Source organism: Panthera onca, chromosome B4 (genome assembly GCF_046562875.1).
Source record: "Panthera onca isolate mPanOnc1 chromosome B4, mPanOnc1 haplotype 2, whole genome shotgun sequence".
Lineage (NCBI taxonomy): Eukaryota > Metazoa > Chordata > Mammalia > Carnivora > Felidae > Panthera > Panthera onca.
In genome coordinates, this window is record NC_138345.1 from 140801832 (window position 1) to 140816652 (window position 14821).

General features: G+C 65.1%; 1 protein-coding gene across 1 annotated transcript; it reads left to right on the forward strand.

Moving 5' to 3' along the window:
* Positions 1–675: 675 nt before the first annotated feature.
* On the forward strand, positions 676–4036 carry PIM3 (Pim-3 proto-oncogene, serine/threonine kinase). Its single transcript, XM_060656060.3, has 6 exons — positions 676–1294; positions 1409–1518; positions 1616–1666; positions 1750–2119; positions 2644–2820; positions 2905–4036. The coding sequence occupies exons 1-6, from the start codon at positions 1210–1212 to the stop codon at positions 3090–3092; spliced, it is 981 nt and encodes a 326-aa protein (XP_060512043.1). The 5' UTR covers positions 676–1209; the 3' UTR covers positions 3093–4036.
* The last annotated feature ends 10785 nt before the right edge of the window (positions 4037–14821 follow it).

Sequence of the window (14821 nt, forward strand, 5' to 3'; positions counted from 1 at the left end):
GGAAAGGTGGTCAGCAGCTGGGCCTGGAGAACAGCCAGGTGGGCGGAGGGCAGAAAAGGGTGCTCTAGGCATGGGGACAGCAGAGCAAAGGTTCCAAGCAGGGGATGCGTGGTCAGGGACCTCAGGCTGCGGGCTCGAGGTCAAATCCCGGTCAGAACAACGGCCCCGGGGTGAACCGGGGACGGGGGGGGGGGGGGTGAACCGGGGACGCCGGAGACGGTCAGCGCTTCGCCCGCGCCACGGGCTGCGATCTCCCGAGCGCAGCCGCTGAGCGGGGGTCCCCGAGAGGGCGGCACTGCCTCCTTGGGCTGGGCGCGGAATGCCGGACACCTATTCGCACGGTCCGGGGCCCACGGGGGTCGCCTCCAGGACTCCCGCCTCTGCTCGGAACACTGAACCTACAGCAGCCCGCGTGGTCTAGCTGTCCGCTGGGGACGCGGCGGAGGGGGGGCGCGCGTTCTGCCGGTGACCTTCCTCGGCAAGGCCTGGGGCGGGGCTGGTGAGTCCCTGCTCCGCCCACACACCACCATTGGCCGGGGCTTCGGGGCCCTTTGAAAACCCCGACTTCTATTGGCTCCCGCGGCCCCGCCCCACACGTCTCGGCCGCCGCCCGCGCAGGAGCTGCGCGTGCGCGGTGTGTGTGTGTGTGTGCGCGCGCGCGCGGGAGGGGGGGTGACGTGTACCGCCACGCCACTCTGTGCGCCTCCGCGGCTCCACTATAGCGAGCTAGTTCCGGGCGTCTCTCCGCGCACCCCGGCCCACCAGACCTCGCCAACCCCGGGTGGAGGCGCCCGGCCCGGCCAGGCCGTCGTCTCAGCCGCCCGCGCGCGCCCCCGGGAGCGCCCCAGGTGCTCAGACTCCGCGGAAGGGGGCGGGGTTCCGATCGCCCCGCCCCCGCGGAGGGATACGGTCGCCGCGTCCCAAAACCCCGGGGCGAGGCGGACGGGGCGTGTGAGCCGCTCGCTGCTGCGCGCGCACGCGGTCCACGCGCGGCTCGGCCCGGGGCCCCTACGCCGCGCGGACTGCCTCGCCCGAGCGGGTCCCCGCGCTTCCCGCCTCGCCGCCGCGGCCGCCTCCGTCCGAGGCTCGGGGCTCCGCGCGGCGCCGGGAGGCCGCCCTCTCGCGTCTGCTGCCGCGCGGGGAGCCGGGCCGGGTGAGAGGCGGCGGAGAGCCCGGGGGCCGCGGGCCCGCGCCCCGCTGCCGCCCGCGATGCTGCTCTCCAAGTTCGGTTCCCTGGCGCACCTCTGCGGGCCAGGCGGCGTGGACCACCTCCCGGTGAAGATCCTACAGCCAGGTGCGCGCGGGGCTGGGGGGCGCCGGGGGCGGAGGAGCCGGGGCGCCCGGGCCGGGGGAGGGGGACCGGGACGCGCCGGGCCGCACCAACCCCACCCGCGCGCGGTCCCCACAGTTAAGGCGGACAAGGAGAGCTTCGAGAAGGTGTACCAGGTGGGCGCCGTGTTGGGCAGCGGAGGCTTCGGAACAGTCTACGCGGGCAGCCGCATCGCCGACGGACTCCCGGTGAGTCGGGCCGCCGGGCGGGTTCTCGCCCACCGCGCGCGTCGTCGCGTGTCTTCGGGCCTGACCACTCGCGTCCTCCCCCCACCCCCGTCCCCAGGTGGCCGTGAAGCACGTGGTGAAGGAGCGGGTGACCGAGTGGGGCACCATCGTAAGTGCGGGCGCCGTGGGGCGGGCCGGGGCCGGGGTCGGGGCCGCTGCGGCGCGGCGCGCGCTGACCACCGTGTCCCGCAGGGCGGCGCGGCCGTGCCCCTGGAGGTGGTGCTGCTGCGCAAGGTGGGCGCGGCGGGCGGCGCGCGCGGCGTCATCCGCCTGCTGGACTGGTTCGAACGGCCCGACGGCTTCCTGCTGGTGCTCGAGCGGCCCGAGCCGGCCCAGGACCTCTTCGACTTCATCACGGAGCGCGGCGCCCTGGACGAGCCCCTGGCGCGCCGCTTCTTCGCTCAGGTGCTGGCCGCCGTGCGCCACTGCCACGGCTGCGGGGTCGTGCACCGCGACATCAAGGACGAGAACCTGCTGGTGGACCTGCGCTCCGGCGAGCTGAAGCTCATCGACTTCGGCTCGGGCGCGCTGCTCAAGGACACGGTCTACACCGACTTCGACGGTGAGCGCGCCGGCGGCGGCGGGCGGGGGCGCCCGGAGGGGCCGGTGACTGTTGGAGGCCGCGCGCGCCGGGAGCGGGCTCGCGGCGGGCGGGGGCGGGGCGCGCGCGCGGGGGTGCGCCGGGAGTGCCGGGGCCTCCCCCTGCGCGGGGGCGGGGGCCGCGTGCGTGCCGCGCGGGGGCGGGGGCGGCGCCGCAGAAATCCCCGCATTGCGGAGCGCGGGGAAGCCGGGGCCGCCCGCCCCGCCCGCCTCCCGAGCCTCGGCTCGCATCTGTTTGTTGTGAAACCCGAGCCCTCGCTCATGTGACCCGCTCCTCCCCCGGCCGGGCGGGCCAGCTGGGGAGGCCGCGCGCCGGGTTTTTCCAGGGTGATGACGGGCAGGATTTCGAGGCCGGCTGCCTCCCTGCCTCCCGCGGCCCGGGCCTCGGAGGTGACTGGGTAGAGCGCAGGGTGTCGATGCTCGTTTGGTGGGGCGCTGCCCCCCCCCCCCCCCGGCGGACGTCCTAACCCGCGTGCGTCCCCCCAGGCACCCGGGTGTACAGCCCCCCGGAGTGGATCCGCTACCACCGTTACCACGGGCGCTCGGCCACGGTGTGGTCCCTGGGCGTGCTGCTCTACGACATGGTGTGTGGGGACATTCCCTTCGAGCAGGACGAGGAGATCCTGCGAGGCCGCCTCTTCTTCCGGAGGAGGGTCTCCCCAGGTGCGTCCCGGTTGCGGGGAGCGCGGGCAGCCCCAGAGCCCGAGGAGCCCGCCCCCTCCTGACCGTCCTCCCTCCTCTCCGCAGAGTGCCAGCAGCTCATTCAGTGGTGTCTGTCCCTGCGGCCCTCGGAGCGGCCGTCGCTGGACCAGATCTCCGCACACCCCTGGATGCTGGGGGCGGAGGGTGGCCCCGCAGAGAGCTGTGACCTGCGGCTGCGCACGCTGGACGTGGACGACGGGGCCAGCACCACCTCCAGCAGCGAGAGCTTGTGAGGAGGGGCCCGGGCCTGGCTTGTGGAGCCAGAGGGACCCACCCCACCCGGGCTGTCTGCTTCCTGCACAGGCAGTGACCTCTGACTCCTGGTGACCTTTGCCTTCGGCACCGGGCTGTTTCCTTCGCTTTGAGTGCCTTTTCGAACGCTGCTCTCGCGGGACTCGGTCTTTTCAAGCTCTGTCTGTCCAAAGACGCTCCGGTCCAGGCGGGGTCCCGACCGGCCCGGCCTGGGCAGGTGCGGGGCCCCGAGACCGTCCCTCTCTTGTGCTGCTCCGGGAGGCAGGCCTGTTGGACTGTGTCGGACCAGGAGCATGTCCTGTGGCCTCAGCTCACGGCGGGGGGAGGGGGGGGGGGCACGGGGCCTCTGGTGCCCGCCCGCCCCCCCCCCCCCTTCCGCGCCCGCCTGTCCTCAGTGTTCGTCCGGGCACGTCTGTGCACTAGCAATGCAACGTTGGGGCCTCCGCCGCCTGTGCGCGTGCACGTCTATTTATGGTCTGACCCTGAGGAGGGCTATTTATTGTTTAATTTATTTGCGGGCGTTCCCTCCTCCCGGCGCCCCCACCTTCTGCAGGCCCCGGGGTGGGGGTGGTGGCCGTGTGTGTGGACCCCAGGTCCCGGTCCTACCTGTGTCTGTCGGAAGGTGGACTTGTACAGTGGCTGATTTGGGGGGAGAGGGTGCCTCCGCCACCTCGTGGCTCTGCGCCTCGGGCGTGGGGGGGGTGGGGGGGGTTAAATTATTGACCTTGTACAGTCCGCTTGTTGGCTCTGGAGGCTGGGGGGGTGGGGGGACAGAGTCTCAAGCCTTTAATTTATTGTAGCAGCCGTGTCTCTGCAGTCCGGGTGCACGCGCACCGTGGGTGGGGTTTCTTTGGGTTCAAAAGTGAGATGTCTGGAGATCTTATTTTTTATACAGGTGTTTCAATTAAATCGTTTTTGTATATAACAGTCACTCCGTGTTTATGAGGCAGGGAGGCTGCGGGGAGGTTGGGAGGAAGGGGCCTGGGGTCTCTGGGCAGCCCCCTCCTCGTTCTGTGGGGAGGTAGCGCATGGTGGGCACCTAGGCTCTTTCCTTGGCCTCCTTGCCACCCCATTCTCGCCCCCCACTCCCCAGAGGGCAGGAGGCTGTGCTGTCAGGGTCTTCTGGGAGGGGGCAGGGAGCCCCGGCCTGGGATGACGCTGCCACCGCTAGTCTGGAGGCTGTGTCTGGGGGTGGCCACAAGGGGTCCTCCGGTTTCCGTTCCCGGGGATGCCTAGTCAGCCGTGGGAGGAGGAAACGGCCCTTGCTCAGGCCATGTGGGCAGAAGCGTCCAGGGAGAGCGTCCGTGCTGTTCCATAGATGGAGGGAAGGGGTTCTGAAGGATAAGTAGAAGTTTGTTGGGTGGAGGGTGTAAGAAGACATTCCAAGCCCAGAGCACAGGGGTGGGTGGGGTCAGGGGGCAAGTGCTGGCTGGTTGGGCCTTGGCCTGACGGTTGAACGGTTAGGGTAGAAGCTGCGACCAGATTCAGATGCGGAAACACGGCGAGACACCACGCAGGGCAAGCTGAGCGGGGGTCTGGTCACGTCCCGCCCCTCTGTGGGGCCATCCGCTCAGCGGCCCTTGGTGATGGGACAGCGGGGCACCTGCCGGGTGACCGTCTTGCGTCCCGGGTCCCCACACACAGCTGGAGGCCTGTCCCTGTGTCCCACAGCCCAGGTGCCAGCCACGTGCCTGTCCTCAGAGCACGCACACCGTTGCGTGCCTGCCAGTGCGTCCCTGGGAGCACAGAGTGGGATAAAGGAAGCATCTTGAGACCACAGGCAAGAGCAGACAGGAAGTTTTAGAAAGCAGAGTTAGAGAAAGTGAAGGGGGGGCGGGGGCTGTGGTGGGGCCTGGGCCCTGCAGGGATTCAGTGGGTGCTTGGGGCCTGCTGGGGCCTGGCCAGCCTTTCCTGAGGAATCATTAAGGCTCAGGGGTCCCCAGGGACCCCCGAGTAGCTGCATGAGGCAGTGGGGCTGCGTGGGGAGACCGTGCACCTGTTCCCTGGCCCTGGCGACCCCCTGACTCGCTGGGGCTCTCCGTGCTTCCCCCCCACCCTCCGCGAGGACAGGGCCCCTCAGACAGCCTTGCCTGTGTGGGCTGGAGCTTGTCGGGGGAACACTCGGAGAGTTGAGCGTGGTGTCTCTGCGGCATTTGGGCCTCCGCCCTCTACTCTGGTGACAGTGACTCATGCATCCCTGTGATCCCAGCCCCCCACTTGCCAGCTGAGGATGCTGGGCCGGTCTGGGGCACCACCCCTCGCCCCTCGTCCACCCATCCTCCTCTGTCCATCCGGCCACCCAGCTAAAGCTCCAGTAGTCCTTCACTGAGCTCATCTTTGTGGGGGACCCCGAGTCGAGCCCTCGTAGAGGGCCGGGGCGCTGAGTGCAGCCTGTGGGGAAGACGTAAGGTCTGGACGGCCCGAGGAAGGCCGGTCCCTGGTACAGCGGGCATCCTGCCCACAGGAGGCACCTTGTGAGGATGCTCAGGGACACGGGGTCAGAGGCACGTGTGGGTGAGTGGGGGAGGCTTGCGCTGCTTGGTGAGCGCGGAAGCCCCCGCAGGCCGGGCCCGTGCCAGGGGGACACACTGTTCTACGTCCCCGATGCCACGTGGTGAGGCTGTGCCGCTGGCCCAAGGCCGCCGCCCACTTATCTGCAAGGCCTGAACGTCCCAAGTCTCCAGGACATTCAGGAGGGGCCTGGGGGACAGTGTGTCCCTGAGTTTGCCCCTGGGACAGAGGGCACAGCGCCGTGCTGAGTTTGGGCAACGCTGCCCTCCTCGGGGTCCCTGGCGGCCAGGGGCTCTGCCAGCCTCACCCGAGGCTCCTCAGCCCTGCGGCCTGTGTGCCCAGTGACACCTCTGAAGGTGTGGCAGGCTCAGGCTGGTGCTGGGCAGACGGCCCGGAGGGTGGCCATCGATGGGCTCATGGGTGTGGCCACATGGGACGCGGCCCCCTGCCTGCGGCGGGGAGGCCCCTCTGATAGAGGGGAGAGTAGGCAGGGAGAGGGTGCTGGCCTGCGTGTGTCAAGGCCAATAGGGAACGTGGCCTCGGTCTGGGGCCCGACGGTGGGCAGAAGGTGGGGGGCTGACGCCGCCCATGCGGGGCCACCCCCACTTCCTTGGCCCAGCCCTACACCCCTCTGCCTCAGTGCTGACTGAACAAGCCCGGGCACCCCCAAAGCACCCTCCCCCCGACCTGGCCCGCCCAGTCCAGGGCTAGATGCTGTCTGTACTCCCAGTTCCCAGCTCCAGCAGGCAAGGGCTCAGCCAGGTCGTGCCTGGAGAAACTGAGGCCCAAGTGGCAGGGACCTCCTGTAGGTGCTGGAGTAGGACGCTGGCCCCACTGTTGTGTCCCTGCATGTGGTCGCCGCTGAGAGCCAGGCTGGAGGCTGGGGGATGGGGGGGACGGTGGGCCTGGGTGCATCTGGGCCCCCAGGACCCCGGAGAGGCGGAGGGTGCAGCACTGTCTGGGGGGCTTTCCCAGCCCCTTCCCGAGATTTCCGAGAATCCACCGTGGGCAGAGCTCCGGGTCTGAGGCTCAGGCAGAAGCTCAGAGCTGCGGCTGAGGCAGGCCCTGCCCTGCCCCAACCCTGCCATCGGACCCCCGCTCTCTGTGTGGGCCCCTCACCCTCCTCCCTGCTCCTAGACACAAGCCTGGAGCTCGTCAGGACCCGAGGGGGGCCGGCCTGCCCCCTGCCCCTCCACCCCCCAGGCCCTGCACTCCTGGCCTCTCCCTGCAGAGGGAAGCGTGGCCAGTTCCCTCTGAACTGAAATGCCAGTTCCCTCTGCCCAGGGGCTTGACTGTCCTGTACTGGGCTGGTGCCCATCTTGCCGTCTTTTCATATCTTGGGTCCATTTAACGTGGAGGGTTCTTTAGAGCCACTGGGTTGAGTTCCCAGGTTCCATACTTCAGGGACTCCGCTAGGGGTGGCGTGGAACCCAGGAGTCCTCATGGAAGGAATGGAAACCCCGAGCGGCCACCCACCAGGTTCTGCCTTCCGCTCCTCCGGGCCCTTCCCTCCTGGAGCGCTCCCTGTGCTCTATTTGCAGGTGGCTTTGATTGGTTTGCTCATGGCCAGGCCCTCAGAGGGCGGGTGGGTGCTGGCTGTGCCCACAGGGTCGGGGGGGGGGGGAGGCGTCGGAGGCCGCCCCTCCTGGCCCCTCACCCACTGGCCTGAGACCGGCCCGGCTCCCGGACGAGAGCGGCTGGGATGCAGACCCGGGTCAGAGCCGTGTTAAGTTTCTTTTCTCCGGTGCAGCCCCCCAAAACGAAACCTTCACGTGGCTTTGGTGCCAAAGCTTCACAGAAAAGGAAGTGATTCCTGGCAGGGGCCCCAGAGCCCCACCTGCCCCTTCTGGGCATGCAGACCCCAGCTGGCATGCTAACGTGGGAGTCCCCATGCTAACGGAAGCCGTGCCAGGAGGAAACGTGAAGGGGGCAGTTGGGCCTGGGGCCGGCGGTGGAGGCCTGGACGGCCACGGGCCGTGGGGCCCGGTGGCCAGGAGAGACACCCAGATCAGGGGATGCCCGCACCACACGGGGCCCCAGAGGAGGGGGCAGGGCCGTGCGCCCCCTCTGCAGGCGCCCTGGCCGCTCTGGAGGGGCCCAGCGCTGGGCATGGGCAGGCCTGAGGTCCTGGGCAAGCCGCAGGGAGGGTGTCGGCCAGGCCTGGCTCCTGTCCATGGAGCTAAGGGATGGGCCCCCATTCATCTCCTGACGCCTGGCTGTGGGTGAGGGGGTGCAGGATGCACGGGGAAGTGCTAGCCCTGGGGTTTCTCGGTGGGCCCTTCTCCCCTCCGGAGGCCTCCGATTAGGGGGGCCGGGGGGCTCTGCCTTAGCCTCTGGCACATGACTTCCAGGCCGGCCGGCTTTCCAGGCAACCTTGGCAAAACCCCGGGCTTCGGTTACACAACTGACCCCTGGAGTTCCTGGCAGTCAGGCCTGCCGGGCAGGGTGGGGGCAGGGCCTGCCCCTCCAGCACTGGTCACTGCCCTCCTCCTGGCCTGCTCCCTGCAGGAAAGCTCTTCCCTGGAGGCTGGGCCCCAGATAGTGGCCAGGAGAAGGTGGGGAGGGTTGGGAGGTCCAGTTCTGGATCGACGAATAGGGGCCTCCTTGCGGGGTGGGTCACCCGTACCCAACACCGAATGAGCCAGGTGGGGGAAACTGGGGCTCAGGGTGGTCAGGAACCCCAGGTGGAGGAAACCGGGGTTCAGGAGGGTCAGGAACCCCCCAAAGGCCACAAGCAGCTAAGTGAACCCATTTCATCCAGGAAGGAGGAAGAGGTCACCCTGGGGCACAACCTCGTCTTCCCAGCACGGGACTCGGAGGCGAGCGCCCTCTGATCTGGCCTCTGGCCCTGTCAGCTGTCCTGCTAGGAGGTCGCCAGCCCTGATCTGAGGCTCAGGCCAATGTCATGGGTCCCGGCCACCTGGCGGGAAGCACCCTCAGGTTTCCCTGCCTTGCCCACCCGTGCTGCCCTGAGCTCCTCACCCAGAAACGCTGTGCACAGTGACCCCCACCCCACTGGCCACCTCAGTAGGGGGGAGGGGTGGAAAGCAGAGGGGCCGGTGCCCACGGCCAGGCCCAGCCCAGTGGCCTGGCTGTCCTGCTCCTGGGGCCCCTGGGGCCTCTGCCAGGGCCTGGGCTGCTGGCCCAGGGCTGGACCTTGAGGATGAGAAGGTGCTATGTCTTGCAGGTGGCGGGGTCTCTCTGGGTCGCAGATGCCCCTGGTCCTGGGACCCAGAGTCCAGGAAGGGCTGGGAAGCCCCACCTACTGGGCCAGGCCAGCCAGGAGTCAGGGATCCCGGGCCCCTGGGTGCTGCTCCGGGGAGGTGGGGGGGGGAGTGTGATCCTCCACTGTCTGGGGGCCAGGAGCCCGGGAGGCCCACATCAGCACTTAGGCCACGGTGCGGCCTGCCCAGCAGACACCCCACATCCTAGGGAACACGTGTGCTGGGGTCCACACCCTCACCCCGAGGTGCGCTCCAGAGGTGTGGTCTACCCCAGGGCTCCCGGCCTCCCCGCGTCGTCTGGTTTCTGCTCACCAGACCTCTCCCACATGAGCTCAAAGGGACATTTTCACTCCAGAGAGAACCAGACAGTCCAGATTCCTGGGGGCTCACCTCTGCCAGAGGGGCAGTGACCCAGGCACGTGGGCATGATAGGTTTAGGATGTGACAGGGCGGTGAGTTTCTCAGGGGTCACCATCAGCTTCTCTGCAGAGATCAGGGAGAGGGGCTCTGGGAGCGGGTACAGCAGGTGCAAAGGCCCAAAGGCAGAGAGAGGAGCCCAGACCCGTTTTGCTCCACGAAGGAGCAGGAGGGCAGGCGTGGGAGGGGCTGCAGAGTTTCCTTGGGGCGCACGCGGCTCAGGGCTCCTCCCCAGGCCCGCTCCGCAGCCTGCGTCCCCCCAACAACCCGCTACAGCGGGGCCAGCTCCGGACCAGAGTCCGGGGCCAGCTGGCCCTCCTGCCGCAGCTCTGCCCCCCTCACTCCTCCCGCGGAGAGGCGGGCGCCGGCACAGAGCAGGGGTGGCAATCCTGCACGTGGGGTGCCGAGGACCCCGGCACCAGGGCCCAGAACGGCAGAGAGGGCATCCCACACCCGGGGCCCAGAGGAGGCCCCTCGGCCAGCCCGGTGACCTGGGCTAACCCGGAAGCAGGTCGGGGGCTGCTGCGGGGTCCCCGAGTCCAGTTCGGGGCAGCCCCCTCAGTCTCCCCTCTAGAAAGGGCCAGGAGCACCCATCGGGCCCCAAAAATGGTCCGTGTATGCCCACGAGGGTGCGTGCAACGTGCCTGCCGTGTGCACCTGTGAGTACGCTCGTAGGTGTGTGTGCGCGTGGGTGTGGAGAGGGGGGCGCCCGTGTGTCTGTACGCGCACGTGTGTGTGATGTGGCACGGTTTGTGCGCACGTGTGTCCACGTGCGTGTGCACCCGGGCGGAGCCTGCTGCCGGGACTTGGGGCGCTCTCCACCCCTAGTGACCCACACACCCCTCAGAGGCGCGGCAGCACGTGGGGGTGGGGATGCGGTGGGGGAAGGGAGGAGACAGACCAAGGGGCCAGGCCCTGCCCCCCAGGCCCCCCCCCCCCCCCCCCCCCCCGAACCAGGCTCCTCGACCGCCTGGAGCCCCGAAGTGTGTTCAAGAACATCCCTGGGCCCCTGCTGGGCCTCACAGAGTTCACGGCCAGGGAGCCACCGTGAGGGCATTGGGGTCATAGGAAGCAGGGGTTCCCAGAGGGCTGAGATCTGAGGAGGAGGCGGGGTCTAGGGGCCCAGGGGAGCTGCAGGGTGAGGAGGTGGGGAGTGCAGGTTTTGGAGGTGGGGCTGACCGGGCCAAGTCACCTCGGAGGTGGGGGGGGATCTTCAGCAGCCGGGCCGCGAGTGCTCGGAGACCAAGTTGGGGTGGATTCGGGTGCTTTGGAAGGTACAAGGTCGGTGGCACCCAAGGAGGGATGGAGGCCTGAGAGGACCCCGTCCGCGCACCCAGGCAGCCCCCGCCAGCCCACAAAGGCCCGCTCTGGCTCAGGCCAGTGCAAGAGACCCGGCCCGGCCCGAGGGGGCCTCTTGCCCGTGGTGAGCAGGGACTCGAGGCCCAGGGGCAATCGGGGACTCAGAGCTATGCCCCACTGACCTCCCCACCCCCGTGCTGGTTCGTCTCTGGGACATTCTGTCCCTGTTCTCACCTCACGCGGCCACCCCGCCCGGCACCTGACCCCCATGCCGCAGCTATCAAGAGCTGATGGGCGGATTAGCCGTGGGCGCCCCGAGCCGGCCGGGGCGCTGGAACCAACAGCGGCAGCCCAGGGAAACCGGGGTCCTGCCACCACCCCGGTGTGGGCGGAGGGGGGAAACCAGGCCAGGTGTCGGAGGAGGACCAGCTGGCACACCGTCTCCGGGACCACGAACCCAGCCCCCACGAGGGCCTCCCTGGCCCCGCGACCCACAGAAAGCCTGGCTCTGGGTGCGCTGGGTTCCCCCGCCTGACTCCCGCCTGGGCAGAAAAGGGCTGGAGATGGGGAACCCCGGGGCGGGTGGGGCCCGCCAGGTTCCAGGAAGGCAGGGGCCGGCACGCAGTAGGTTCGCGTGGCCACGCGGCCAGGATGTCTGTCGCCTCGCTCCCCGGCCCACCGCAGCGGTCCCGTCTCTGGAGGCCACGGGGCAGGAGGGGGTGAGCCCCGGCTTGGAGGCAGGCGTCCTGGGAGGGCAGAGCCCAAGGCAGCTGGGGGGGTGAGGGGGCACTTGTGGCCCAGGCCTCGGGGCCACATCCACCGCGGCCTGTGCTGCTCACCCAGCCCCACCGTGGACGATGTGCCTGGCGCCTCCCTGGGGCCACACCCCCTGGGCCCTGCTCCCCACTCCCCGCGGGCCCCCGGTTTCTGCTCCCCTCACGCCCGCCACTCAGCTGTGGCCGTCCGGGTGGGTAGCTGCCGGCAGGACCCGGTCAGACGGCCCCGACCTCCTCTGCCATCAGAGCCCAGGTGACGAGACACGGGCCCTGCCCACCGGCCGCGACCTGGGGGCCCCCCAACTTCTCTCGCCCCTCTGGTCCCACATGGGGCGGCAGGCAGGGAGCAACGGCCCAGGTCTCCATGTCTCTGAAGGCGGGCACGTCCTGGGCCTGGGGCCTTCTGCTCCCTCCAGCCGGGCCTGGCCAGCCCTGTCCTCCGCCCCTCCCCCCCCTCCCCCCGCGGCCTCCAAACTCACCAAGCTCTGCGAGGTCCCTACAGAAGGAGGCCCAGTGTGCACGACAGTAGACGCACCATGTGGTGTGCATGTGTGTTTGTGTGTGTGTGTGTGTACACGGTGTCTGGTGTGCGGTGAGTGTGGTGTGTGTGGCGGGGCGGGGCGGGGTGGGGAGTGCTAAGAGGTGGTGTTGGAGCTGTGATCCAGGAGGGCCTCCCGGAGGAGGAGGTGGTGGTCCTGAAGCGGGTGGGGAGGGGCAGGAGGGCCCGCAGTCCTGGGAAAGGCGGGTAGGGAGTGCTCAGCGCTTGGTGGCCCCGCGGTGCACAGGGGGGTGGACAGGGTGCTGGGGTGGCCGCCCTGCCGGGGGGCGGGGGGAACGTGGGAGGGACGGTCGTGGCACAGACCTCCACCAGGGCACGGCCCCAGGGGCAGGGTCCAGGTCAGGCTCTTGCTTTCAGCTAAATTTTTAATGAAAAACAAACTCCTTAAACGCATGCTCTGAGCCACTTTAAACATTGCTCAGAGAATCAAATGGAAATCTAAAAAAGAAAAACCCTGAGAAGTATTTTTAAAACAGCTTTATTGAGGTGTAATTTACATGCCATAAAATCCACCCACTTTCAACAGTTTCAATGATCCACCCCCAATCCAGTGATTTTAGTAAATTTACCCAGTTGTGCAACCACCGCCACAGTCCAACTTTAGAACGCTGCCCTCACCTCCCAGGTCTCCTGGACCATCCGCAGCCACGCCCTCTCTGTCCTCACAGACTTGCCTCTTCCGAACGTTCCACGCACACGGAATTGCGCCACGTGGAGTATATGTGCCGTCTGGCTGCTCTCACCGAGCACGATCGTCCCCAAGTTCGCCCGTGTTGGTTCCCGTCACGGTGCTTCATGGCGTGGAGACACCACACGTGGTTTGTTCACCGGTTGGCGGGTATTCGGGTCGTTTCCACAATTTGACTATTGCGAATGTAGCTGCTACGAACCTTCCCGTACGAGCTCTTGTGTGCACATATGTTGTCGTTTCTCTTGGGTAAACACCTGGGAGTGGAATCCTGGGTCGTGTGGTAAATTTATGTTCACTTTGGAAGAAATTGGCCGCGCGTTTTACGCTCCCACCAGCGACGTAGGAGGGTCCCGGTGTTTCCGTAGCTTTGTCAACACGTGCGTCGGGCCTTCCTCGTGGTACAGCCACCCTGGTGTGTGCGAGGTGGTGACGCGTTCGCTTTCAGTTCGGATTTTCGTAATAACTCCCGGTGCCGAGCATCTTTTCAAATTGGATTAGACATTTCACCAAAGAAGATACCCAGCGTTCCTCCTCCTTCCTTGATGAAACGTCTAATAACATTTTTTTTTGCCTGTTTTTTTACTTGCTTGGTTGTCTTATGATTACTGTTTTAAATTTTATATTTGGTTTCAATTGCTGTAAAATACACCTAATAACCTAGAGCGTATGTTTGTCTTATATTTGAGCTGCAAATGTCCTAAAGACAAATCCCTTATTACATCTCACCCGCAAACATTTTATCCCAGTTTCGTTATCTTACCGTCACTTGAAGCACAGAATCTGCACTATTCATCAACTCGGATTCATCCTTCATGGATTCCTGCTTTTGGCGTTGCACCTAAGAACGCTGCCAGTCTCAAGGTCACGAAGATTTTCTCTTCTGTGTCCTTTCAAAAATCTTACAGCTTCAGATCTTACACTCGGGTTTATGGTTGATCTCGAGTTAACTTTTGTGCGGCGTAAGGTAGGGTCCAAATTCTGTTTTTACATGGGTTTCCAATTGTCATAGCACCACTTGCTGAAAAGAGCATTTTCCCCCCTCGGAAGCCGTGGCACTTTCGTCAAAAATCAATTGGCGATAAATCTATGAATCTATTTCTGGACTCTCAACGCGGTTCCATTGATCCATATGTCAGTCCTTATGCCAGAAGACACTGTGTTTATTGCTGTTACCGTGTAGTAAGTTTTCAAATTGGAACGTGTAAATTCTCCAACTTTGTTTCCTTTCAGCTTTGTTTGGCTGTCCTGTGTCCTCTGCGTGTCCATGCAAGTTTTACGATCAGATTGCTGATTTTGCTCCCCAAACCCCAAAACACTCTCATTTTGACAAGGATTGCATTCAATCTATTAATCAATTTGGCGAATATTGCCACTTGAACAATAGTGAGTTCTCCAGCCCATTAACAGTGGGTGTCTCTGTATTTATCTAGATCTTCTTTAATATCACTTAGAAATGCTGTGGAGACGCCTAGGTGGCTCAGTTAACCGTCTGACTTCGGCTCAGGTGGTGATCTCATGGTCTGTGGGTTCGAGCCCTGCGTCGGGCTCTATGCTGATAGCTCGGGGCCTGGAGGCTGCCGCGGATTCTGGGTCTCCCTCCCTCTTGTTGCCCCTCCCTTGATTGTGCTCTCTCTCTCTCTCTCTCTCAAAAATAAGCAACAAAAAAAGAGAGACACTTGAGTGGCTCAGTCAACCGTCCAACTTTGGATCAGGTCATGATCTCCTGGTTCGTGGGTTCGAGCTCCACGTCGGGCTCTGTGCTGACAGCTCGGAGCCTGGAGCCTGCATCTGATTCTGTGTCCCCCTCTCTCTCTGCCCCTCCTCTCCTCTCGCTCTGTCTCTCTCAAAAATAGATCATTACAAAAAAAAAAAAAAAATGCTGCATAGTGTTCAAGTCTTACACTCCGTTTGTTAAACTGACTCCTAGTTACTTTCTTTTCAATGCTGTTGTGAATGGAATTTTTTCTCAATTTTATCGCTGGATTGCTCATTGCTAACATAAAGAAATGTGGCTGGTTTTTGTATATTGCTCTTGGATTCTGGAACCGTGCTGAACTTGATAATTAGCAGAAGTTTTTCCTCTAAGTCCTGCCACTTGGCCCCAAATGCGTCACAAATGCAGAAGTGGACAGTTTCTGGTGGAGGAAAAAGGAACCTCAGGTAACTGGAAAGTACCAGGAAAATAATGGAGAGAAAGAAACTTAGGGAAATTAGCCCATGAGATTAAGTTTTG

Excerpts from the sequence above, each read along its gene's own strand:
- PIM3 (XM_060656060.3), top strand. The coding sequence starts at position 1,210 with ATGCTGCTCTCCAAGTTCGGTTCCCTGGCGCACCTCTGCGGGCCAGGC. Across the intron at positions 1,519-1,615 it reads GCATCGCCGACGGACTCCCG|GTGGCCGTGAAGCACGTGGT; the intron begins GTGAGTCGGGCC and ends CCCCGTCCCCAG. Across the intron at positions 1,667-1,749 it reads TGACCGAGTGGGGCACCATC|GGCGGCGCGGCCGTGCCCCT; the intron begins GTAAGTGCGGGC and ends CGTGTCCCGCAG.